The sequence below is a fragment of the Pholcus phalangioides genome, unplaced genomic scaffold, assembly GCF_987345545.1.
Source record: "Pholcus phalangioides strain wild (caught in Gottingen) unplaced genomic scaffold, Ppha-v1.0 ptg000017l_1, whole genome shotgun sequence".
NCBI classification, from domain to species: domain Eukaryota; kingdom Metazoa; phylum Arthropoda; class Arachnida; order Araneae; family Pholcidae; genus Pholcus; species Pholcus phalangioides.
The window spans coordinates 52,318,918-52,346,805 of record NW_028301610.1 but is presented as its reverse complement, the minus strand read 5'-3'; the positions used below and the strand labels follow the sequence as shown (position 1 = coordinate 52,346,805).

The 27,888-nt window shown below is 37.7% G+C and overlaps 1 protein-coding gene across 1 annotated transcript in view; it reads left to right on the top strand.

Annotated features, from left to right (window-relative positions):
* Positions 1 to 9,690: 9,690 nt before the first annotated feature.
* Positions 9,691 to 27,888, top strand: part of LOC149074100 (nuclear pore complex protein Nup133-like) — a 254,535-nt gene continuing 236,337 nt past the window's right edge. The window contains exons 1-3 of the mRNA XM_089247323.1: positions 9,691 to 9,714; positions 10,194 to 10,296; positions 21,033 to 21,104. Of these exons, the coding sequence (XP_089103449.1) occupies positions 9,691 to 9,714; positions 10,194 to 10,296; positions 21,033 to 21,104 (199 nt within the window). The remainder of the gene's footprint in view (positions 9,715 to 10,193; positions 10,297 to 21,032; positions 21,105 to 27,888) is intronic.

Genomic DNA, 27,888 nt, shown 5'->3' with positions numbered 1-27,888 from the left:
CATTTAACAATTTTTCAAAACCTAGTTCTAAAAATGTTTTGTCAAACTCAAAAAACCATTGTCTTCTGGCCTGATGTAGACCGTATAATGCCCTTTTCAGTCTCAAAACATGATCTTCAAAACCTGAAATTTCAAAACCCTGTGGTTGATTCATATATACAACATTGTCGAGTTTACCGTACAAATATGCATTTTTTATGTCTAAATGTCGATGAATCCAACCCTTCAAAATAATTGAAATGATCATGAATAATCTAACTCATGTGAAATTCACTACCGGTGAATAAACATCGAAATAATCGATGCCTTCGACTTGTCGAAAACCTTGTGCCACTAGTCGTGCTTTATAACGTTTTATGTTACCGAATTAGTCCTTTTTGATTGTGTACACCCATTTGTTTCCCAAAATTCTTCGATTGTCAGGTTTCGGGACTACATCGTATACATCCCGCGATTTTAGTGCTTCGATCTCATCTTTGCCACTCGTCCTTCTGTGATGAATTTCTTGCTTCAAAGCAAGAATTAGGAATTTTTATGTTGACACAGTGAGCTTCGATGTTCATATCCAATTCATTCGATGCGTCATCATAAACGTCATTTTCTCGCTTTGTATCCCCTTTGAAATCAAAATCGTCTAAGTTTATGCTGATCCCTTTTCGTTCACAATATTTTTGTACATCGTTTTTACTTCTGAGTCGGATATTTTCTTCAGGATAGTAATAGACATCTTTTCTGCCCGCTGTATCACCCTATTTTCTTGTTTTTACAACCCTTTTCCATTTCACGTTTTCGTCATATTGCATTTTCTGATTTTCTATGTCCTCTTCAGAATCTCCCATTTCTACATCTTAATTATTATAAAAGTTTATCAAAGGATTTTCACGACATTTTTGAGACTCTCTTTGAATTTCTGTACCCATAGTAAATTCATTGAATTTTACATGCTTCGTCTCAATAACCTTGTTGGTTTTCAAAATCCAAACTCTATATCCTTTTGTTTTTATTGCATAGCCAACCAACACTCCCTTTTCCGCTTTGCTATCTAGTTTGTCTCGATATCTTTTAGGAATGAAGACGTAAGCCAAACTTCCAATGACTTTCAAATGTCTGACGGAAAATTTTCTGCCACTGAAAACGTTCAAGGGTGCTTTTCCTTTCAAAGTTCTATGCGGGAATCTATTTCGTAAATAGTTCTGTGTATTTACTAGTTCAGCCCACATGTCTTTCGATAATTTTCCTTGAAGCAACAAGGACCTGACTCCTTCCATGAGGGTTTGATTATATCGTTCCGCGATACCGTTCATTTCTGGAGAGTAGATATTCGTTCTTTCGCTTTTTATTCCATTCTCTCTCAAATGCGTCTCGAAATATTTAGCACAAAACTCTAACCCATTATCCGATCTAATCAGTTTGATTTTTTTCCCCGTTTGCCGTTCGATTTTAGCGTGATAGGATTTGAAACAGTTAAAAACTTCATTTTTGTGTTTCAATATATATACCGGGGAAAATCGTCAATTATAGTATAGAAATACGCTGCTCCTCCTTGTGATAATACTGGCGCCGGTCCCCATAAGTCCATGTGACATAATTCTAATATATCGGTAGTTTGCACTTCATCGACTCCTTCAAATGATGCGCGTTTTGCTTTAGACATCATACATGTATCACAATTTTCAATTCTTCCGCGTAGTTTATCAAGCCCGTATACTAAGCCACTTTTTGAAAATTGACTTAATGCTTTAGCATTTAAATGTCCGAATCTGGTGTGCCATAACATCATGTCGTTTCTATCAAGCAAATGAGCTTCATGTTTAGTATTCATGTTAATTACCTCTGTATTAACAACAAAGTTTTCCAGATAAAGGGGCACTGAAAAATAATTTTCCATTTGCTTTGAAAACATCAATTTTTCGATCACCTAGGCAAGCTCTGTAACCCACAATATCTATTAGTCTCCCGCTAATTAAATTTCGGCACATACCTGGAGCATACAAAACATTTTGCAACAAAAGTTCTACATTACCTTTTGTTCCACGTATCTTAATTTTAACATCACCGGATCCAAGAACCTTTGTCGTTCCTTCTGCAATGATGGCCTCACCATCCGGGATTTCTCGAAAAGTTGAGAAAAAGGTTCTGTCGTTGCAAAAATGTTCGGTCGCGGCTGTATCAATTAGCCACTGCACACCTTTTGATGTTGATATCATCGCAGACACGTATAATGCTCCACTTTCTCTAGTGTCCACACACTGAAGATTGTTTTTCTTCATTTTTCTGCTAATCACAGTTTTCCGTTCTTTACAGTTTCTCGCGATATGTCCGATGACTCCACATTTGTAGCACATTCTCGAGTCCTTGAAGCTTGATTTCACCTTCTTGGATGATTTTCGACATTCCGTCGAACCAAACGCTGTATCTTCAGATGTCATCTCATCTGCACGATGTTGAACTCTATCGTACTCCGACAAAAGCACTTCGCGTACTTTCGCTGATGTAAACTCTCCATCTGAAAGTTGATACAACTGCATCACTACGTTGTCATACGCCTGCGGTAAATGGGCTAGAAGTTGAAACGCCACTTCACCATCGGGCGCCTTTCGTCCGGGTAGTTCCAAATCATTGACAGCTCTGAAAATTCTGCCGACGTACATAGACATCGTTCCCGACGGCATGAATTTATTCCCATGAATTCACATCGAAGTGCTGCCACTCTTGCTCGTGTTTTCGGTTCATAGGCTTGCTCTATATCTTTCCAAACCTTTCTCGGATCTGTGGTTTCTAATAATAGGTTTTTCAATTCATCCTCTATGCTCAGGCATATGACTGAGAGCGCTTTATCTCTCTTTGCGTTGAATTGCGATATTTCTTTCCGTGTAGCTTCCGATGAAGGCTCGGGTTCAGAACCATCCACAAAACCAAACAGTCCTTGGTTCATCAGCAACATCTTTGTGTTGAATTTCCAATGACGATAATTGTCCTTATTCAACTTCGAATAAGCAAAGATGCTACTACCCAACGTCATTTTCAAAATTTTTCAAGCCCCTAATTTCAACAACTCAGTCCAAAACGGGCTCTGGGCCCATAACCCTTGTTGTGGGCAGAGCGTGTCGACTGAGCTGAAGAAAGAAAAACAACGATCGGAAGTTCATTTTGAACTCTAACTTTTATTCTGTAATAGTTGCAAAAAAAAGATCATTTACGTTCATCAGAAAATACGGCCGGCAATCAAAAGGGAGAGACAATCGAATCCCGACATACATACATGAAAAAAAACAGACATCTCACATATAGAGAAAAAACCAGTCTATATATCCGTGCTCCCGAGGGTGAGAACACACCGCCGCCGATTTGCATATAGCGTCGGAACAACCGGTTCCCGCACGTGCATGGAGGGGGGGGGGTAAAGAAGGAAAACAATCCAACAATTTACCTTGCTTATGAATGACGATTCGATCAAGCCTTCATACAGCCCACAGGATGAGTACCGACAAAGACCATATAATCACCAATAAGAAATACAACTATGGGTCAGTCGCTTAGATATAATATAACCATTAATCTTATGTCTATGGTCAGCCACCTATCTTCGGCTGGCTTGTTTGAATATTTTCACATTAGCGTCCCAGTTTTCAGTATGAGATTGGTGTGCTTGGTCTACATTTTTCTGCTGGCAAAAACATGGAATATTGCGAAACAGAATGTGAAAATGATACGTTGGTTTGTGTGTGTGTTTAAAAGTTTACCCACATAATTTATGTTCCGAAATTAGAAAAACTTTTAATGCAATTGAATGAATTAGCCTATAATTAATTTTCTTTATTTGAGTTTTTTTATCATCAAAAAGAGATATAGATTATACGGATGACAAAAAATAATGTTGTATCTTTTAAATTAAATTGTTTGAATTCAATTTAAATTGTAATAAATTGAAGTCTCTTATGTATCGTTAAAAAAAAAGAAAAAAATTATAGTAGTTTAAAATATCATTCCTTATTATTCTATTAATCATCAACCAGCTTTTTATTGCGATATCCACGTTGGATAGGTGTTTAAATAAAGTCACTGAAAAAGGCACTCGAAGACACTGAAAATAACTAAAGGTTTAGAAACTGTGGAGTGTTCATATGAACGATATGAATTTTTTTTAAATTAAAATTATCCTGATAAATGTAGGCTATAATATATCAGAGACGGATTCATAGCTTTGCCACCTGTGGGGCTATTCAAACCTTGCCTCTGTTCTCCTTTTCTAATTCATGTTCTTGATCACCAATTACTCAATCTTGGTTATGCCCTTTCACTTGAACTTGTCATCTTGGTATAAAGCCCGCATACCCCCCTTTCCACCCAGGAAATATACCTCTGAATATAATCTTACATTGTCTGTTAATGTGAATTCACTTGTGTTGTAAGAAGAAATTTTTACTAATCGTTGACTGGAGCCGTATCAGTGTCATGCGTATGGAGTTACATACAATGGGCTAATTAAAAGTCTGATTTCATTCTTTTTACTCGAGAGTTGTTACTTTAGAGTTGAAAAAAAAATCAAAAATCGATTGATATTTGAAGTGGTGTCAAAGACAGATGCTGTGGGTACCCAGGGTACTTTATGGAATGAGTATGAGCACCCAGAGAAGTGATTCATCAAAATTTCCTACTTCAAGATCAAGACAAGAACTCACAAGTTCCAAAACTTCCGGCATCCTTGTCCAGTCAAAGCAGTGAGGAGGAGGGGGGGGCTGAAAATCGCCATTCCGTTTATAAATGACTCAAAACCGTACTCAGGAGGCGAAATGGTGCATTGCATTGTATATTCATGAGTTATTGGAGTAGGGGGGAGGGCTGAAATGTCATTAGCCCCCGGTTTGTGGCACCTATGGCGAACTGTTTGAATATTATTTCGGTGTTATAATGCAAAGTGATTTGAAATGTACATAGCATTGCAAAAATAATTATTTAAAACAAGACTTTTCGCAGCTGTTACTTATAAAACTTAGATACATTGTCAATAAAAGATTCCTCAAAGATATATTCTCTGCATGGATATATTTAATAGTGAATTACTGAAATTGTGCTGGGGGGTGGCACATTGATCGCTATTTATTATCTCGACGCTTACCCCCATGCCCCTCGCTGCGAGAAATTAAAATCCAGACAGAAAATGGGAAATTAGAATTATACAGTGGAAATTAAATTTTCAAAATTTATTTGATCCCAGTTTATTATTTTGGTGAGCTCTCCACTTCGAGAAATGGACACTGACAGAAATGTGGCTTATATGGTGAAAATAAAATTTTTTAAATTTATTGAATCACAATTTATTATCTTGGTGTATATTCCACTGTCCCTCGATGACTTCATTAAATACTTTCCTTCATTTGGTAAAATTTCAAATAGAGATGGGAAGGGGGAAATTTCCAGTAAATGAGAAAAAAATCAGTTCCTTTTTTACACATAAAGCTACTATCCTATTTATAAGATCACAACAAACATTTTAATTTTAAAGCAATTCAAATTTGTCTTGATGAATTGACATCGCGACTAAATGACTTTGTAACATTACCATTAGGCCCATTCGGAAATCGTCCTTGTCCTAGTCATTTTAATATATTTTAGTTTGTTTTACCTTTTTGTCTCTGGGATCAATCGGCAGGGTTATGTCCGCCGATCGACCGTTGTGATGTTTGGTTACCAGATTCAGTATTATAACTTTTACAATATTTCCTTTTCTCTCATGAAATTATGTAGATTAAATGCAAGCTCAATACCGCACCTTCGATTTTGTGATTGGTTCTATCGTAGAGCATTATGGGAATGCTCCTATATAAAAACCAGACAGAGATGTGCTTCACTATGTCTTGCGCTCCGATTCTACTTCTTCCGACTAACACTAAGGCATCACGCCCTGTTGAGGTGTGAGCTAGATCGTCTCTCTGAAACAATGAGTTGAAATTGTAGAGGTGTGCTCTTGGCACCTCACCTGTCTCATCGCTGGACTTCATGCAAAAACCCAACATATATATAATATGCACATTTATATAACACTTTGCTGAACATTTACATTATATTGCACAATTAATTAACATAGAATTTGACGACGACTCAACGCGGTTCCCACTGACGAGCCACGGGAACCCCCAGAGGGAAAGAGAAGGTAACTAGACGAGCTGTTGGGATCTCTGACATGGATGTAAAGCGGAATTTATATGGGATGTTTGCAGCCCGACTTCTGGCTTCGTTCTTGCCCAACGTCTAGGAGGCCCCACCCCCCGACCGTCAGACTAAGCAAACTAGCTGGCCCGAACCAGATCGCCAGCGGAAGCCTCGGGTGGTTTCCAGTAGCCAACGAACCCTGGGGCCTAAACAAGATTAAAAGAACAATGAGATTGTAAGAGATCTCATGTCGTCATGTTACAAGACGTCTGTATATATGACTTGTAAGGGCATATGCAGGAATGGATTGCATTGAATATTCATGATAACCTGAGAACTTAGGTGATTTCGCAAAGTGGGTTGAAGTCATGGGTGGGGACAAGGGTAGGGGGCAATGAAGACGATCACCCCCTCCCCCATGATTAAAAAAATATATTGGTGTAGGGAGAAGAGCAAAAGGTGGACAGTAGTCCCCCACCTTGTTAGGGAAACAACCTGTATTCACTAATGCTTTTGTGGGGGGGGGTGAGGGTCACTTATGTGGCTTGAGCCTGTAGGGTCCAGTTTCTATGGGGGCGTTGTATTTAAATAAACTTTAAATGTAAAAGTTTTTAAAAATTTGAAGCAAAATTTAGGGTTTTTTTCATTAATTTACTTGCGTTTCCCCGTTCATCAATACCCTTTATTTTATTAACCCAAACCGCCCTAGGTGGTCACTATTCACAGTTTGAGAACAACTGATGTAAGAAAACAGTCCAGCATGGTTCATTTTGTCGAATGCAGTACTCCCACTCATCTTACTTTTCCTATTTTCCGGTAAAATGTCCCACTTTTGTCTAACAAAATCCTATCAACAAAATTTGTATAATTTATTGTAATTGAGAAGGAAATCATGGACATAATGCCAAATAATACAAATGTAGTAGATTGCAATTAATGATTCTGCCAAAGCAGAAATTGAATTGTTTTTATGATTATTTGGGGGGGAGGGTGTATGTGGTCCATTCGGTGGTTTAGTAATTTTTCATTTGCTTAGTTTGAGTGTTCTACAAGTAAAGTAGTCATTAGAAACTTCTGCCTCTGGTTGAAAAAAATAATTTTGTATTTACTACTTCATGGACTAGTAACTAACATTCATCATTATGTTGCACACTTTGTGTATAAGTGAAACAACAGTTTGCATAACAAAGCATTTGTGTACATAGACCTATTCTATGTTTTTTGACTGACTCTACCTAATAGCATTCAATTTTCTTCTGTATTTTTAGGGCATGCAGAGGCACAAACAATATTTACAATGCTCAAGTAAAGAGCTAGAAATGGAAGTGCTTCATTTGTGAAAAATGATTACACTGGCATTGACCACTGAAATTTAAATAAATCCTTTTTAAAGGGGATGGACAACAAAGTAAAACCATCTCGTCCACCTTGACTTATTTATATCAGACCTTGTAATTTACGCCTTTTGCATTTGGAAGTGGTATTGAAAGTTCGTCATTCTTGAAAAACTTTGCATATCTTCATAATTTGTTGTGTTCACTGTCAAAGAGAGTTGACAGACTGGACTGTGGAAGACTCCCAAAAAAGAATGTGATATATATATTGTGAAGAGAGCAGAAAAGAATTATCTGTGGTTGCTGAGACCCTGTTTTGGCCAAATTTTCTTTTTTTGTAACCAAGTTATTTCTGTCATTTTGCTTCAGCTTGAGCCAATCTTACAGGAAACTAGAATAGTGTGCTATGAAAAAATAATTAAATTTTTTTTTTTTTAATTGTATATATACTTTTTTATTATGCTATGATTATGTTGTGTAAGAGGGGTACCCTCCCCATTCTACTTTTTCTGATTTCTTGAGTGGGAGCCTTGTGAATGAAAAAAGTCCCAAAAAAGTCACAGAATTTTGGTATTTGGTAGACACCCTGTGTAGACTCTTTTGAAAGCTGGTGCAATGGGTATGTTTTCTGTAAATTTGACCAATAGAACTACAAAATTTCGGTGACAGTTTGATTTTGAACTTTTTAAATTTTTCAGTGCTTGTAGCTTACCATTAAATCCAGATATTTCAATGAAATTGGTGTCGCCTTATAGAAGGTTTTTGATTTTTCCCAGTATGTGCTCAGCTCTAGAGCAGAATATGCCGAAATCTGTGATATAAATTGTAGAACAATAAGTGTTACTACAGAAACATCTGGAAGAATTTTAAGAGAGAAAAGTGTAGAAAACACTATTATGACAATTTTTACCACAGAACTTTTTTAGCCAGCCAATGGTTTGTTACAGAACAATGCAAAACATTCTGCTTTAGGGGTGCTTAGTTTGCATGTAGTTCTCTTAGAAATTTCTCAAATTTCTGTTTTTCAGGCTTGAAATTTTTTTTTTTTCTATAATAGATTATCCACCATAACTCAAATAGTTTGAGATAGGGTTGGTGATGTTTTTCATGTTCCACTTAAGCTCGTCTATCACCCCTTTTGTTTGGCAGAATAGGTCCGATTTGCCCTGTATAATAGATGGGGCAAGTCTATTCATTTCTTTCACGTGGAAGACGCTATCATTGTTGACATCACAGCTATCAAAAGAGCTGTCATGATTGGCCGTAATCTCTAATTTGGCTACAGCAAATTTACTTATTTTTTTCTGATATTTCCTCCCATATTTCAATGAATGGACATTTCAGTGTCTTTCAAAGTGTGTCTGCTGAGATGTTCTGCAATGGCCCTGTGAAATTTTTTTAAAACAGCATTATTAATTAATTAATCACTATTACTTGAATTCAACTAGTACATAGTTTTGGGCTTTTATACGATTTACAGAGTGTTCAATATGTTGTTGGTTTTAATCACGAATTCCACATAAAAAATAATTTCATTATATATAGACACTTGCCGACGTAAAGTTTTGTTTGTGGGATTAACTATTTTTTGTTGAACTTTCTCATTTGTTTCCTCAATTCTTTTAAGACCAAACTTTTCAAGAACCCTTTCCTGAATGCACTCACAAAGTAGTTTTTGTACATTATTACACTGTATTTTACTTCATACAGCCCAAAACATAAATTTAAAAAAATGGACAAGTTATGCTTTTTAGGTCTGAAATAATTTGAGTATTTGTACTACAATTTGTGAGTAAAAATTTGGTGCTCAAAAAAATGTAAAACAAAGAAGTTTTGAAGAGGTGTTCCACTCTACCTTAAACTAATTTATTTTAATTACATAATTTCATTTACATAAATTATGTGAAATATACTATTCAGAAAAAAAAGAAACATAGAAGTGTTCCTAAGAAAACAATCTTTTGTGCAATAAATATAACTCTGAATAAAATTAAATGACTAAAAGAATAGATATAGCCTAGAACCTCCATATAAGGGACCGTATCAGGTACTTTCAAGATCGGATAAGGTCTATCAAGTTTTGATCGATGGTTGACCAGTGTTGGTAAGCATTGACAGGGTCAAACCAGCCTACATCTGCAATGATGATTTTGCCCGGTGCTCTACAGCTCTCAAACCTCCCAACAATAAGGACAAACCTTTTATGACAACCTGCTCTGGTAAACAGGTCAGATTCAGTTTTTGCTGCAAGCAGTTCTCTCACTATTGCTGACGAGACAACCTGTAGGGACTCGGTCAATGCTAACCACAGAGTCAAGGTTGTCAATAAAGAGTTGATTTTCAAACACGCTTGTTAATGGCTGCAGTTGCTGGCGGAAGAATGTTTTTAGTTCTTTTATTTTCCCATACAATATTTTGATAAATTAAATATTTATGTACAAGATGTCACTTCATCGCCCCCATAGTAGCACATTCAGAAAATGGTGTGCCACCCCACCTTACACAATGGAAACATGTCTTCTCAAATTTGGGGATTATCTTCCAAACCAACAATAACTCTGTTCTATGGCTATTGAGACTGTTATTTGAGAAAGAGGGAGATGATATTTCAGATAATTTCAGCTTTTTCTTATGTGCGAAAGTTACAGCAATGTGAAGAGCTGCATCAAAAATGGTTTTTTTTTTAATATTTTCAATCTGTTGTAGGAATTTAAGGAGGAATGGATATTCAAGTTCAGATTGATGATGCCGGCAAAAGATGGTCAATACATATACATGTATAACCATCTTCGAATATTTTGCATCTCAAGTAAGTTTATTTTTTCAGTTCCCTCTTATATACAGGGTGCATAGTAAGCAATGGGGGTGGGTGGGTTATGGCATTTAACTGGTGAACCGTTGATCCTATGAGTATACTTCCAATTAGAAGTTTCCAAATATGGTGTAGTACTCAGATGTCACATGTCCCAATTTGATGTCAGCAAACCCAGTTAGAAAGTAGTTGCCCTTTTTCTCCTGATGCCAAAAAAAAATCCATGTTTCTTAGGCCGATATTAAAAGTTGAAAAATCTAACCAATAAGGTTATTGGTTACATTCTAGAAAATGACACCATTGACCTTATTGGCTGCATTTTTCAAGTTTTATAATAGGACTTTTATCAAACTTTTATAGTGCAATATTCACTGAAATATTTGTATTTGAAAAATGGATGAAAGTTAGTAGAAAAACAGAGTTAAATGAGGGTAAAATGGTTTATCTGTATTAAACACTGTTTTTTCCCGAATTTCCTCTGTTTTTCAAATTTGAATATGCACTTAGAAGCACTGAAATTTTTTCTTGGCATAAGGAGAGAAAGAGCAACAACTTTCTAATTAGGGTTTGAGGAACATTGTGTCCGTATAAAAAGTTACTTTTTTATTTTAATAACTGTAACCCGTTGAAACATGAATGACATATCTGAGTGCTACACATGTTATTTGAAAACTTTCCAATTGGAAGCATGCCTAGAGATACTGGGGTCAATGGGGCAATGTTCCTTACCCAGCATAAATGATCCCGCCGACTTATCTTCCATGTATGTATATGCATTGATCTTATTGTGCTGCCACTGTCTCTCCAGTTATTCACAATGCCTCATTAAATTGCAACACACACATTAAAATATTTTGTGGATTTTGTTGAAAATAGTGTTAAAAATTTAAAATTACAACAACCTAGATGATTATATAACATGCTAAGTGTGTAGTATATTTTCTTTGTCTACTGATATGTGTGATATCTCAAATAATTTTAATTTTTTTGAAAGGTGACTATACTAGATACTCTTTTTGATTTTTTCCAGCTATATTTGTGTTTTGTGTCCCAGTGTAATTTCTGTGCACTGGGAAAACCTATTGTGTTGTATGCAAAGGTACTGGTCTGCTCTACATGAAAAACATGTAACTTATTTCAGTTTGCTCTTTCATTTCTAGTAGAACTTCTTTTGGTTGTAGTATCTTGCTAACTGTTCGTGTTGAATCATCTGTTCTCTATGTCTGGTGAATAAAAAATGTCTCTGGAACATAAAATGAAAATTTCTGTCAATTTCGACAAGAATTCTGGACCTATGAAAACAGTTGAATTTATGAAATAGAGAAATATCTTAAGTCACACTTTTGTTGTACAAAAGTCTAATTTTGCAGAAAATTTGCAAATTTTGTGAAAAATGCCATAAGATTTCTCAAGATTAAATTAATGGCGATATCATCTTCATTGCCAGCAAGAAAACATACATCAGTATGTGCAGCTGGCTGATACACCAGTTGGTAGTTCAAAAGTCAATATAGAGATGGCTGGACATGTTTCATTTAATTGTTCTAAGAGTTGTGATTTGCATTTCCTGTGTTTGTTCTAGAAGTTGCTAGACTCTTCTCTAACTCATGGGTGCCAATGCTTCTGATTTACCCAGAAGCCTTTTGATTTTTCTGCCTTATTAAAATCTTCCGGTAGGAAATCAGATTTTTCCGATTTTTCGTATATTCATAGAAAAATTCCTAAAAGTCCTCAAATTGTACTTTGTTGGAATAGAAAATCCCAAAAGAAAATACTCTTCCAGTTATTAAAATTTCAGGCTGACCCTGGTTTTTCAGGAAAAATATCTGGAAATAAGAATTTCAAGTGTGAAAAAAATCAGTAATTGTCGCCAATTATGATGCCAAAAGCATGCAAAGGGACCAATTATTGCTTAAAAAACCAGGACTAAAAATTCGTCCTAGAAAATGGGATTTATATATGGTCACCCGCACTGAAATTTAAAAAAAAGTCCCCAGGGTTTCCATTTTATTTGTGTGACACGTTTTCTTTGATGCGGAATGTGCCGTCATGTGATAAACTACAGATTTTTCAAGTCTGTGAGAATTGGCACCTATGCTAACTGATTTGCAGGTGTTAAATTCCTGTTCTAACCATTTATACATACAACCTCTCACAATAAAGTTCGGTGAATGAAGTCAGAACCGCCGATCTGGCAACACTGGCAAAGCAAAACGCTGCACATGCGTAGCGGCAGATGTTCGTTGTTCACCGTTGTTCAGTTGAGCGTCGTTTGTGTTTCGTGAAAGACTTGTTTTACAAAGTGCTTGTTTAGTGCATTGGTTCTTAACTAAGAGTAGGAAAATGAACGAACAAAAGATCAATTTAAAGTTTTGTTTTAAGCTCGGCAAGACACCGAAAGAAACTCACGCGATGCTGGCACGTGTTTATGAAGATCAAGCACTGTCCATGAAGTGTGTGTACTAGTGGTTTTGCCCGTTTTAGAGAAGGCCGGGAAAGTGTTTCTGACAAGTGTATCCACAAGGAATTTCTACCTGAGGGAATGACGATGAATGCTACATGGTACATCAAAATTTTGACCCGTTGCATGAAACATCTATGCAGGGTACGACCTCAGTACGCACAACAAGGTTCATGGTTTCTTGTTCACGACAATGCTCGCCCTCACACAGCCAATATCGTCAAACAGTTCCTGGCAAAAAAGGGGGTAGTGCAAATTGAACATCCACCATACTCGCCAGATCTCAATCCTCCAGACTTCTTCCTATTCCCCCGACTCAAACTCACTTTGGAAGGAAAGAGATTGGACGATATTCCTGACATCCAAAGAAACGTGACGAGGCTTTTGGACTCCATACTAAAGGGAGACTTCATGCAAAGTTTCCAGGACATGTATAGGAGATCTCAGCGGTGCATAGTAATGGGAGGTGACTATTTCGAAGGACAGTAAAGTAACTTTCGTTAACATTTCATCTACGTTAATGTTACAGAACTATTCACCGAACTTTATTGTCAGAGGTTGTATTTCTCTCAAACAGAGAGAGTTCAGTTCGCCTCTAATTCTAGTAGTGCTTGGACTTGATAAATCCCTCTCTTGCTTCGCTTACAAAATCAAATATGCCAGAAGATTGAATAATATGTCCCTTCTTTTCAAAAGGATATAAAGGATATCTAGAATTATATACCAATTAGTCTTTTATCAGTAATTTGTAAGATCATCACTATATAAAAGTGCTGACATACAGCCGTAAATCCACATGGGGCACATCTCAACCAGAAGAATAAGCAGGTTGCAGGTTTTTGATATGTTTCAAGTTTACAAATTTTGTACATTGCAATTAATGATTATGCCAAAGCATAATTGATTGGTTTTAAGGTTTATTATCTTCTTATGGTTATTTGCAGAGGGTTGTGTATGTGGACCATTTGATTTATTAATTTTTTGTGTGCTTTAGTTTGAAGGTTCAACATGTAGAGTAGACGTTATAAACTTATGTCTTGATGGGAAAAATAATATCGTATGTATGACCTCATTGTCTTGTACAGTCAGTAACATTCATCATTCAAAATTATGGTGCACATTTTGTGCATAGGTGAAACAACAGTTTATATAGCAAAGCAGTTGGATACATAGGCCTATTTTCGGTTTGGGGATTCTGATGCTACACAATAGCATTCAATGGTATTCAGTATTTTTGGGCATGCAGATGCAAAAAAAAATATTTACAAAGGGCTAGAAACTTGAGTTCTTTCTTTGTCAAAAATTATTACACTGGCATTCAACATTAAAATGCAAACAAATTCTTTTATAAAAAGAATGGACTATGCAGTAAAAACATCTAGTCCACCTTGACTTATTTACATTGAACCTTGTGTGTAATTTATGAATTTTTCACGGTGCTTTTGGAAATGGTCTCGAAAGAGCATCATTCTTAAAAAACTTGAATGTCTGCTGTGTGGATTGTAGAAGTGAGTTTACAAACTGGACTGTGGAAGACTCCGAAAAAGAAAGTAATTTATATTGTGAGGATAGACAGAAAAGAATTATCTGTGGGTGCTAGTGCTGTTTTGGCCAAAAATTGTCTTTTGTAATGTGCCGATGGTCCCCCAGCGTAAAAGTCCGTAGTTGCCGTCACGGAAATCTGTTGTCATAAATATTGTTACTATTCCTCGGCAGCAGTGATCGTATGGCGACGATCAAGGCTGATCGTGATGATGTCCGCCTACGATCACATGCAAATGACGTGACCTTGAAGCCGATTGGCTTGTTTAGACACGTGCGGTCGGAAGTTTTTCCTTTAAATACCGGCCGTACGTTGTAACAGGGCTGACTCTGCACTCATCCTTTGTTTTGTTCATTCAACTGAAGCCCTCTAGTTGGACAGTTCTCCGTCTTGATACCGTGTCATTTGGCCTTAGGCTGGGAAAATAGGTTAATAGTTATTTAAAATGAAATAGTTTATAGTATCTGAATTTGTTTCCCGGCAGGTCCGGAATCGAAACCATTAATTTATCCTCATAGTCGAAATACTTCATTGCTGATGATAGACGGAAAGTAACGTAGCAGCTGGCCTTGTCAAGGCTACGTGCAGTAAGTAACATCTTGGAGATCTGGCTCTCAACCGAGAGGCACCCTGGAGCTGATCAAAGTGGTCTGACCCTCAACCGAGAGGCCACTGCTGGAATAGATCCGACTCTCAACCGAAAGGCCACTGCTGGAATAGATCCGACTCTCAACCGAGAGGCCCCCTGGAGCTGATTGAAGAGATCCGGCTCCAGGGATGCCGGAACATATTTGCTGGTGTTACTAAAGCAATACCAATCATACCAATCACCATTTGAACATAGCTCAAATATTTCACTGAAAGCTTTTTTTTTTTTTAAATTAAAATTTTTGAAGTCATATTCGTGGGACCCTTTCCTTGTAAGGAGTTGCATTGCTGTAGCTCTTTTGGTTTACAAGTCATTTCAGGTCCAAGGGACTTTCTCATACACCATATATGTCCATTAAGCATGAGAATAAAATGAGCATCATAGAATCTCAATTCCACAACGGAAGTCATAGCAATAGACTTGAGACAGTACGTTGCATCGCTGATTTCAGACGGATCTCAACCTTTTTAGTGGCATTGACAAGATATCTCGCCTTCTTATTTTAGCATTGGCAAGCCCAAATATTTTGTAAAGTTAATCCCTCTCTCAGTGGAACACTTTCCCAATCTATTCCAATGGTTCACAAACTTTTGTCAACCACGGCTACCTTGCCTAATTCATGATTCGTCAGCGGCTCTTCAGGATAGATTAATAGATATTTTCCCGTATAAAAGAACTTCTTCAAAGCATAAACAAATCAATATCTCAAGCTCGCCACGACACCCCACATAAAGGTTGGCAATACCCCTAGAAACAGCGACGTACACTTTGAAAAAGCTGCTATATACCCATTACTTTTCATTACTTTATATACTCATTTACTGCTGAAAATCATAAGGAAGCTTATTGCTATTATGCCATGTAAAGGGTTAAAAGGCATCAATCAATAGTCTCATCGATGTAGTTAAAAAGTACAAAAAAAGTCACTGAAAAAATAAAACTTGTAAAATAAGAGAAAAAATAATAATAAATGCAATAATGGTGTAGCTTTGTTATCTGAAGTCTGTGCCGCAAAAAAAAAAAAAAACTAAATAAATAAATAAATATATATATACACACGACAGAATCGTTTATTCCTGTGCTATTATCAAAATTAAAATTCAAAGCTCAACATGAGTTTAAATAGACAAATACAGACACAGAAACATGTATTTAAGAAAAACATCCTAGTGAAATGAGATGCTGTACATTGAGATTCAAAGACGAAGGAGAAATGGTTCGACGTTTGTTTTTCTATTTTTCACGACTTTTGGCAGTGTGAGGGATAATTTGTGAAGGAAAAAAATACATAAATGACTTCAAATAAAAAGAAAAGATACATAACGTTTTTAATTATCACCATGAAGTTATCGTCTAAAACAATGTTTCTCAACCGCCGGGCCGTTATGTTCATTACCTTTTAATTTTTCAAGCATTTCCACGAATAACTAATTGGTTTATTTCACTATTATGGTACATATTATTTTAATTTCTCAGCATAAAAATCATACAAGGTAAGATGAAAAACCCTCCTAGAGTTCCAGAACAAAGGCTTCCAGCCCAGGGGCGTAGCCAGAAATTTCGTTCGGGGGGGACCACTTTCATTTCGGGGGGGGGGGACCAAAGTGACAGAACAATGGATTTGGCCATCTTTTTCCCTTTTTTCGGTCATTTTCTCACATTTCGGGGGGGACCAGACCCCCAAGTCCCCTCCCCTGGCTACGCCCTTGTTCCAGCCGCAATTTTAAATTACAAGAATTTGGAGGATCCCTCTTTCCCTTATCGCACTGAAACTCCTTCGTTTTGTTGCAAGGCCTCAAGGGAAACGTGCCTCTGGTCCTCACGTCCCCCTCGAAACTAGCATTTTTAATTGTGTTTTTTTTCTTTTCGTATTTTTGAGTATCCGTCTTCATGAGACCCAAACAATACAGCAGGGGTGGGAAATGGCTGCTTCAGGGCTCTCTGTTGACAACCAGATGACCCTTTTTGCGTGTTCACGGTTTGCCATTGTCGGCACCACCGAAAATTACCTGAAGAAATAATGCCATAAACCTTGGTATCCCACGTTCCTTGGAGACAAGAAAAACATCTGTGCTACTCGCCAAGCTGCATAACTTCAAAGGGGAATAAGCTTCTTTTTTTCCTCAAAACCAAATATTTCTATAGGGAGAGGAAAAAATCATTTTGCAAGATCCATTGAACACATGCATTCAATTAACAATATTGAAGCTGCCGGTCTTTTTTTACTCAGCGAAAAGAGAGCCGCTGATAACATGCAGTTAGTGTGCGGCTAAAATTCCCTGGCTGTTTTCTTGAATAGATATACAGTATACCTACCTATACCACACACACACACGAGGGGGAAAATCGTTTCTGCTGTACAGCAATATGGATTCCTATGCTAGACTCAGCGGCACAACTAGATGCTTCATCACCCGGGGCAAGCGGGCATTTTGACCCCGCCTCGTAATGTTGAAGGCGATGTTTGAATGAATGAAATTTGCGCCCCCTCCAGGTCTAGCATGTGGGGTACGAAACCCGTCTGCCCCCCCCCCTCTAGTTGCGGCCCTGGCTGGACTTCCTGTGGTGTGTAATTTTTTTCCCGTTCATCTGTCGGATGACCAGCTGCATGTAGTGAATCGAACCATTCCCCGCCGTTCGTGTAAGATTGAACTATTTATATCAGATAGTAGTAATCACAAATTTGCTCTATCGGAATAATGAAACGCTCATATGTGAGCAAAAAAATGCTTAAGATTTGTTTTTTTTTCAAAATTTAAAGGATTTCATAGTGACATATTGATGAACTAGATTCTACTCCATGTAAGTTTGCTTTTATCTAAATGATATTTTTTTTTTGCTTTTTTTTTGTGTAATAAACTTTTTTTTTGTGTAGAAAAACCATCCGCTGATGTTGCCAATAACTTTAAAGTTCACCTCTTAAATTCCGTAAAATTGTTGTGCAGATGTCGACGCCCGATTTCCGTATGGTGAAGTTCGACATTTGACCCCACAAGGGTAAGGCAGACATGAAAACAGGCCTGGGACAATTACCATAATTTTTAGGGTGTTTTTGAAGCTGTAAATTCACTGCAGAAGAACCCGTGAAAAGTTTTGCTTGGGAGGGGGGAGGGGCAGATGCGGATTAAAGTCAGTTGAGGCTCCGGACGCAAATGTAAATACTGGACCCCTTAAATTAGAAAAAAGTGTAACGTTTGGGTTTTACGTGGCCCAGGGTGTGCGCCTGGTGCGCCGCCCTTAAATCCGCTTCTGTTTTGGGCCGCCAAAAATCCTAGCCAATGAGATGTGAGGGTATCACCAAGATGGATGGTATCAACAAAAAGACTATAAAAGATGGAAAATCAACATTCACATGGGATTCTGCTGCCACATGTCATGTGCTATCATCAATGGCATTCTTCAAGAATTATAGACCTTTGGAAGATACAGTTGTGGAGGAAAATTTGGACCCCATCCTACTACAGTCAAAGAAATTGGCGATGCTGTAGTGAATGTGATGTCTGATGGTGAATTGCATAGAAACCCTCAAAAATGCCCTTTATGTATCGGTATCACAGAGGAACTTACTTGATTGCTGGAAAAATAATGGATGACACCAGATTCACATTTGTTGGCAGTAATGGTGAAATTAAATTTTACTATCCTGATGGACATCTGTTCATCAATGCAAATAAAGTAATTGATTTTTGAATTTTGAAGGATATAGTAGAGAAATTGAGAAATGAAAATAGAGAAAAGTGTGTGTGCATTCATCTATTCCATCGAACGTTTGGCATGAACGCTTAGGGCATTTTAATAATGCTATGCTCAGTAAATTAGTCAGAGAAGATGAAGTAATTGGTTTGAAAAATTCCAGTCTAAAAGATTATGCATGTGAAAGTGGAAATATATACTCTAAAAGAGCTAATTTCCCATCTTATGAAACTGAGATCCAAAGAAGTTCTTGAGTTAATACACTCAGATTTATGGGGACCAGCCATGGCCCCCACAAGGGGTGGGCTGACAAGGCTCCAGCCCTTGGGCCCGGGATGATTTTCATCCTTTTTTTTGTTTTTCACGCTATAAATTTATCATAAAGGGGCCCGTGAAAGATCCCAGCCTAGGAGCAATGCTTCAGGATGTGGGGGCCATCGGACCAGCTAAAATACCATCTATGGGGAATGCCCTGTATTTTCTTAGTTTCATGATGATTATAGTTGTAGAGCTTTCATATATCCTTTGGAGCACAAAAAGCAAGTGTTTGATAAGTTTCTTCAATTTAAGGTTATGGGAGAACTTCAGACAGGAAAGGAAGTAAAAGCTCTTATAGAACGGATAATGGCTTAGAATATTTGTCTAAGAAATTTCAATACAAATTGAAGCTGGAGGGTATTAAACATGAAAGAAAAAACATATATTCCCCTGAGATGAATTGTGAGGCAGAAACATACAACAGAACTGTGATGGAAAGTGTTCTAACTTATTTGCATTGTTCTAAATTGCCATCAGAATTGTGGGCAGAACTAGTTATGGCTGTTAATTATTTGAAAAATAGAGTGTTGCATTCTATAACTAATGAAACTCCATATTTCAGGTGGTTTGGGAAAAAACCAAATGTCAGTTAGTTCAAACAGATATTATGCACAGCATATGTGCATGTACCAAGACAGAAATTTCATAAACTGCAGCGTAAAGCTAAAGTTGGTATCCTAGTAGGATATGCGGTATTTACAAAAGGTTATAGAGTATTTTATCGAAATGAAGGGAGTCATTGAAACCAAAAATGTCACTGTTTAATGAAAAGCAAATTGGAATGGAGAGAACTCTCACAAAACACAATTCAGATTGGAATATGTTCAATTGGTTAAAGTTATATTTGCATGAGGATATTCCATACCAAGAACAAAAGGATGACATCACGGTGAGTGATGATGCTCCTGGTACTAGTAATACTAGACCCAATAACATTCGCTATGAGAAGGAGGTACCTTGTCAAAGTGGAAAGGCAAAGCGAAGAGTTGATGTTTATCACTATCCCTCAACAAGTGAACCTAAAATTAGAAGTAGAGTAGAAATGGCGAAGTATTGTGAAGAAAAAGGAATAGATTATACAATTCTGAAGATTTTGCATGGAAGCCCACTAAAGTAGGGAGGGAACAATCTAAAAATATGTCTAGCAGTAACAGTAGTCAAGATAACTTGCAGATAAATGAAAGCATCCAAGCTTCATTTAATGTCTTCAAAGAAATGGGGAACTTCCAGATATTTCAAACAAATATTGACATTCCGCAACATTATATACATGCTCAGAAATCTTTGCAGAATGTTGAGTGGAATAAAGCAATGTCTGAAGAAATACTCAGTTCTTGCAGTTACTTTTCTTTATTGCAGTTTTTCACCTGGGGCTATGACATCTTCCTCCATTATAGACTTCATTGAGACAGTACAGCAAAGAGCTATGTGCATGGCCCACATCCTGTAGCAGGGTCTCTAGTCCAGGATTTTTGGTGGGCCTCAAGCCAGACTTTTCATGCTCCTTTCTATAGCGAATTTATTGCATGAAAATACAGAAAATCTTTATAATTGGTTCAGTCCACAGGGCTGCAATCCTGTCATCCCCCCCCTCTATATTGTACAGAGAGCTTGAGCTATGAAGAGAGACTAGTCTTTTTGATTATGTTTACACAGGAAGAATGCAGGTACAAGAGGATACATTTGAAGTTTTTAAAATTTTCTATGGAATGAATTAGTAACAGACAAGTCCAGCTCATGTTATCACAGGGAATTTTGTCTAACAGGGTTTTGAATAGCTCACCCTTGAGGGTTGTGAATTCAAGCACGATTGAAACATTCAAAATGTGTTTCTAATGGTATAAATGAAGTTATACGAGACAATCATAATTTTTTTATGAGCAGTATATTCTATTGTAATCGATTATTTATGTGTTTTTTTCTGGTTCATTGGTGTGTTATAGTTATATTTGCCATCTATATTTTTTATGGGTATCTTTTCAGTCTCTTCATCGGGCGTTTCGCCTGTTATGGCCTTTGTATTTGTAATATGTGTTAAAATTTCTTTTATAAATTTGATCTTTTTACAGTTTCTGATACAAACAACGAGGTAGCCATTATTGATACAAAGACATACAATTGGGGTGAGATTATAGGTGCAGGTAAGTCATTTTGTTTTTAAAATTAATTAATATTACATGAAAATCTCCCACATTTAGAAATGAAGATTTGCAACGTCCCTTATGGGAGTTGCTTGCCCGGTTCGAAATATCCAGTAATAAAGTGGCAAATGACAAGTGGAAAATGATTACAAATAAACTTTCGCATGAAATATTATTTATTCAATTTAATTATAAAGTTAGTCAATTTTAACAATACATTAGTATAACGTGGAGCCCTCTATTTGACGTTAACAGAAAGATACTGGCTCACCAATTGATGATCATCAACAGTCAAACTTTTATATTGATCGGACATCCGATGTTGTTAGACACTTCGACGTAGCCTTTCCCCGCAAGTATCAGAGAAGGTTTCTCGGTTGAGAGCCGGAACACCTTGATCAGCTCCAGGGGGCCTCTCGGTTAGGGCCGTACCACCTTGATCAGCTCCAGGGGGCCTCTCGGTTGAGGGCCAGACCACCTTGATCAGCAATGAGAACTTTGACTGTGAAGATTATTTTATGTTTTCGATTCCGGACCTGCCGGAAAACGGATTCAAACACTGTAAATTATTGCATTTTAACTAATTTTCAGCTTAAGGCCAATGGATACGGTAGCAAAACGGTGAACCGTCCTACTAGAGGGCTTCAGTTGAATAGAACAAACAAAAGATGAACGCGGAATCAGAGAGCATTGTTACAATGTACGCTGGTATTTAAGGAAAAACTTACGACCGCACATGTCTAATCAAGCCAATCGGCTTCAAGGTCACCTCATTTGCATGCGATCGTAGGCAGACATCACGATCGGCCTTGATCGTCGCCATACGATCACCGCTGCCGATGAATAGTAACATTTATTTATGACAACAGATCACATGACGGCGACTACAGACTTTTACGCCGGGGGATCATCGGCACGTTACAGCTTCATCTGCTAAAAAAATTCCTGGAGCAATCGTTTATTTGGTATAATGTGAGCTATTACAGTCGAAGGTCGATTAAAATTGAGTTCATAATTTACACATTTTCGGTAGACTTCGGGTTTATTATAGAAAATCGGCCTCGTTATGCTTTTTATGGATAAGTAGGATTTTTCTTCTGGAGTTAACAGATTTGAATAACTAGGTTATTATGCTACATTATTGTCAGTCCAGTATCGTGAAAAGTATAATGACATTAATGCACAGTGGAACTTTGTGTTTCTACATTCCTCAGTTATATACATTTCTCATTCATATGATGTTTGAATGCAGTCGCAATTCCTTCCTATACATTATAATGTTAAAATGTTATATTTATTCCACGTTCTCACTTAAACCCTAATGCAAAAGTTGTTTTTTTAATTATTTATACCCATAAAATATGCCAAATTTTTTTGTATACAATGTTTTGCTGAAACAGTTCTCGCTTACTGTTACCTCAAAATCCATGAATTTTAGGTTGATTGTTGACCTATATGAAAGTAGCCATTGAGCTGGCTGATCTTTCAGATTTGCCACCTAAGTGATTTCTTTATTGTTCCTACCGCGTGCATGCTTCATTTTACTCAAGCAGTTAAAACTTGTAATTAATATGTATTTTCTTATAATATTACCAAAGTTTATTTTCTTATACATTATACCAAAGCATAATTCATGATGAATTTTTCTTTGGTTTTTTTTCTTTCCTATTACAAAAATTACCTTATATGGTATACAATCATGATCACCATTCTTTGGTGTCCCATGTGGGAAGAGCTTAGGCAATTTTGTCCATTGCTATGACACCAAGCAGTATAACACAAATTGTGGATTATGAAGAATCGTTGTGAAGTATCGTTCTGTGGAGATTTCCCAGAGGTTTTGCAAAAGCATTGAGAACAAAAGGCAAGGTATCTGTTACTATTTTGTTGAACCCCTGTAAAAGTAGGATATTATAGCATAACTGCAACCGATATAGGCCATATCTCTAAATAAATGAGGCTGTTCCTATCTGTGATATTCTTTTAAAGAAAAAGAGCAGAGAAGATTTCTTAGACATATGGCCAAAAACTCAACATGAAGTTATTGAAAAATAACACATCAGAGTTTGAGTCAGAACAGGGAATTGATACTCGCCACGAGTTCATATGTTTACCTGGTGTAATTCTTGGTATATTTATCGAAAACTTATCAAGTTGTAAATTCTAGCTTCATTTACTACTTGACTTCTCTTCACCTGATGATCACCAAAGTAGTTCCTTCTTGAGGTAGAAAAGGCGGCGCATCATCCCACACTGTGAAGTGGAGTTTAACAGAACAAATAGATAAATCTGCATAGCCACAGTTGTGTAGATGTTTCACTAGGTTAGCATGACCAATTAAGATCTGCATAACCTCTAGAATCTGTTATTCAGTCAGATGAACTTTTTGGCAATATTTGATTGGGTTCCCAAGGCCAGCTTAGCTTATCTGCAGTCTTGTCTCGACTTCCATTGCCTATAATGTTTATTTTCTATCCATTGTTTGACATCTTTTATGGTTGCCACGAAAACAGGATAGAAAGATTCAGGTCCAAATAGCTCCAGGTTTGCTGCCTCTTTGGCTATCTGGTCTACAAGTTCATTTCCCTTGAAATTTACATGTCCAGGAACCCAGAAAAGGTTGTTGCTGTTGTCTAGTACTGCTAAGTTATTATCGTGCAGTTGTTGACACACTGTTGGAACTTGAAGTTGTCAAAAGCCATGAATGCTGCTTGGCTATCAGAGAAGATAACTTTTTTTTTTTTTATGATACTCATTAGTGATTAGGTTTTCCCTCTCTCAGCTAGTGTAGCTATTGTAAGTACTTGAGTACGGAAGACTGTAGTCATTTTACTAAGATACAAGTGTATCTTATGGTAGTCATAATCCACTCCAGAGATGCGGAAGATTGCTCCAGTCCCAGTTTCGGTTATCCTGGAGCCATCAGTATAGCATTTGATAGCTCCAGTTGTGATGTTTTAAATTTTGTCAGCAATTTCATTTCTCCCAGGTATGTGTATTGTGTAATTTTAAGTAAATTTGTTTTATTTTGTAACAGGAGTCTTTTGGCATTAGTACAGAAGGTATTTCTATTTTATCCAGTAGACATCTGTCAAAATGGTTTTTAAAAGAGAGTTTGTATCCCATTTAAGGTTGATTGCTCCAAGTACCATTTCTTTCAAGAATGTACAGTAGGGTGGAACGAAAAGGGGTGTTTTTTCACTTTTTTTGGAAATTGTTGTTGCCTTAGTATTCAAAAGATGCCTTTCAAGGTTTTAAGACATTGTACCAAAATCTAGGAAAATATTTTAATATCTTGAGGTTCACGGACAAGCAAAAAGACTTTTCTAAGAAGTGCACATTATAAAAATCTTTTTAAACGAACGATCTTTTTAAATATATATATTTCTAAAATAAATCCTTTTTGGGGGTGGGGACAAAACTACAACCATATTCCAAATTATAAAAACAAAAAAAACAGTTTGATATTATAGGTGTCAGGAGAATGCCTCTATATTGCTGCTTCTGTTATCACACTGTTATTAAATTTCACTTTTTTGCAAAATAAAGCTTTTTTTTCAAACGATGGAAAAGTACTCCTTGATTTTATTCTGGCTTGAATGAAGCCTTGACGACTCTTGGTTGTTGATGCAGCAAAAGATGCTTCAGTTAAGAGTCATACGCACCGTTCAACTGCTTTTGTGTGACAAGGAAAATTCGGTATAGATGGAAAAGCAGGTTCAGATAATTTTTGTGCAAGGGCGTAGCCAGGGGGGGGGGGGACTTGGGGGTCTGGTCCCCCCCGAAATGTGAGAAAATGACCGAAAAAAGGGAAAAAGATGGCCAAATCTATTGTTCTGTCACTTTGGTTCCCCCCCCCCCGAAATGAAAGTGGTCCCCCCCCCCCCGAAATGAAAGTGGTCCCCCCCCCCCCGAACGAAATTTCTGGCTACGCCCCTGTTTTTGTGGGTCCAGTTCCTGATTTTTTGTAAAAGGTGGTTCAGTCACTCGCACTTTTCATCACATGCAATTAGTTTCGAATAGTGCTTAGCAGAAAATTTTATTTTCGGAACATGGAATGTACAGAGTTTCTGCTTCTGATAATCCTTCATTTCTAATTTTTAGAATTCTCTTGATTCCCAGTTCTTTGCCCATACTTTTCCCTCAAGATATTTCTGATCTGCACTTAAATCACTGTTGTCACTGTCCATTATCGGAAGGTTATTAGAGATTGATTTAAATTTCACAATATTATATATATATATATATATATATATATATGTAATCTTTCACAATTTTCCAAACTTTTTTCCGATATCACCTTGAAGCCCATGTGGACTGATGGAACATCCATCTAGATGCTTCACAAGATGCCTTAGAGGTAACTCAGTAAAGTGAAAAAGACAAATAAGCCATTGCAAGGGATGGCCTATTTTTTTCTCTATTAATCTGATAACACCATTTATACAAGGGGTGATCAAATGAAAAGGTACGAAACGACGTAAAAACGTAACAGTTAAATATTGCATATTCCGCCATGGGAGAACGTAGCGAGACATCTCTGGATGCGATTGGAGTCTCTGACTGGGATCGGAGCATGCGCAGGAGAGAGCAGAGGCTCTTATCAAAAGCGGCGTCCAAATGATGCGGCAGTCCGTATGAGGACAAGATGGCGTTCGTGCTGCAAAATTTGACGATTGAGGAGCAGCGAGGTGTTATTCAATTTCTGACAGCGGAAGGTGAGAAACCGGCAGCTATTCATCGCCGGATGGTGACAGTTTACGGGGAGAAATGTGTCTCTGATAAGTCTGTCAGAAAATGGAGTGCCCGTTTTCGTGCAGGCCGTGAGAGTGTGGGTGATGACCCGAGACCAGGCCAGGCAAACACTGTCATCACCAGCGATCTCATCGACAAGGTGGACGACCTAGTGAGAAGTGATCGGTGTGTCACATTGCGAATGTTGGCGGTGAAGGTGGATGTCAGCTATGGAACCGTGTGGACAATTGTTCACGACAGGTTGCGATATCGGAAGGTGTGTGCCGCTTGGGTTCCGAAGCAGCTCACCGACCAGCAAAAGGAACTGCGTATGGGGCTAGCACTGCAACATCTGTTTCGGTATCAGGAAGACCCCGCTTTCATGGAGCGGATCATCACAGGTGATGAGACCTGGTGCCATCACTACGAGCTAGAGACAAAGCGGGACAGCATGCAGTGGAAGCATGCGTCGTCACCTCCCCCTAAAAAGTTCAAAGCCGGGCCGTCAGCAGGCAAGGTGTTGCTCACCGTCTTTTTCGACGTTCAAGGTCCGCTACTTGTGGAATTCCTCAAGCACAGAAAAACTATTAACTCTGATGTGTACTGTGAGACACTCCGACGCCTACGCAGGTCCATCAAGAACAAAAGACCGGGGCTGCTCACGAAGGGTGTGGTTCTGCTCCATGATAACGCGTGTCCACACGTCTCCAAAGTCACACACATGGAACTGGCCAAGTTCAAGTGGGAGCCGTTGGACCATCCGCCCTACAGTCCGGACATGTCGCCCTGCGATTTCCATGTGTTTGGTCCACTGAAGAAAAACCTGAAAGGGAAGTGCTTCAACTCGGACGACGTACTCAAGGACGCTGTGAAGGACTGGGTCTCGTCACGGCCACAGGAATTCTGGGAACAAGGAATCCTGCGGCTTGTTCATCAGTGGGATCGTTGTGCTCAGGCCTATGGTGTATATTTTGAATAAAGTCTACATTTGTACCCACCGTGTCGTTTTGTACCTTTTCATTTGATCACCCCTTATATAACTAGTATTGGTAACAGTTCCGTCGCATCCGATCGCCATCAATTCTTTCGTATCAAAATCTTGCTTGAAAAAGTCTAGGATTGATGACTGTATATCCCTTGCTAAACTGCTTCTTGGAGTTGTGTGACCGAGATAAATTGACTCGGGTGCCTGCAATATGGTTGTGTGTTCTTCAGATATAGTTCTTCTATGGAAAGAATCGTTTTCTTTGACATTAGCTAAGGGTCATTTGATGCTCTTTTCGACCATGAAAATATATTCCTCGCACACTTTGTTTTAGGAATTTTATCTTGCAAAAAAACTCTCTGTGATGCTCTTTCACACCTTATTTTCATCCGGTCTATTGTCATATTTGGCTTCTCTTTCGTCAATAACCGAACATCTTCTAGCACAGCATTCGCAGTAATTGCAGCTGATTGATCAGACACACCAGTTCAATCACAAGCAAGAGCAATATTTGGTAATTTATTTCTCATTTGTGAGGATGATGGTAGAATTTCAAAAGCAAATGAAGTCCTTGCTTCGGCACTGATTGATGGACCAGCTTCAGGTACTCGTAGATCGAAATGCTAACTTCAACGACAAACTGTTTGGCTCATATAGATCACTTGCCTCAGAATCGTTGGATATAGATGAGTTTTCAATGTTTGATGAATTAGTGTCCTCTGTTTCATCTTGAGATCACTTAAAACGGGATACCATTTTTATTTTCCTTTGTTCATTGTTTTTCAGTTTCTTCATTGTTAGGACATTTACTTGACCAATGGCCATCTTGCATGTACTTTGATCTTGCAAGAAATCTTGCTCTAGATTTGGGACCTTTCTCAACTTCTCACACTTAGTCTCAAAAATCGCATTTGCATGCTGCAATGTCGAACAATTTCCGTGCTTCGCCCCAAGTTTTACCACTGAAAAAATTTCGAGTTCAACTTGAAAGTTTGAGAATCTTTCCTTGCTTTCATATTTTTCTGAAGATTCTTGTATTTACAGTAAAAGTCTTTGAAAACTTTG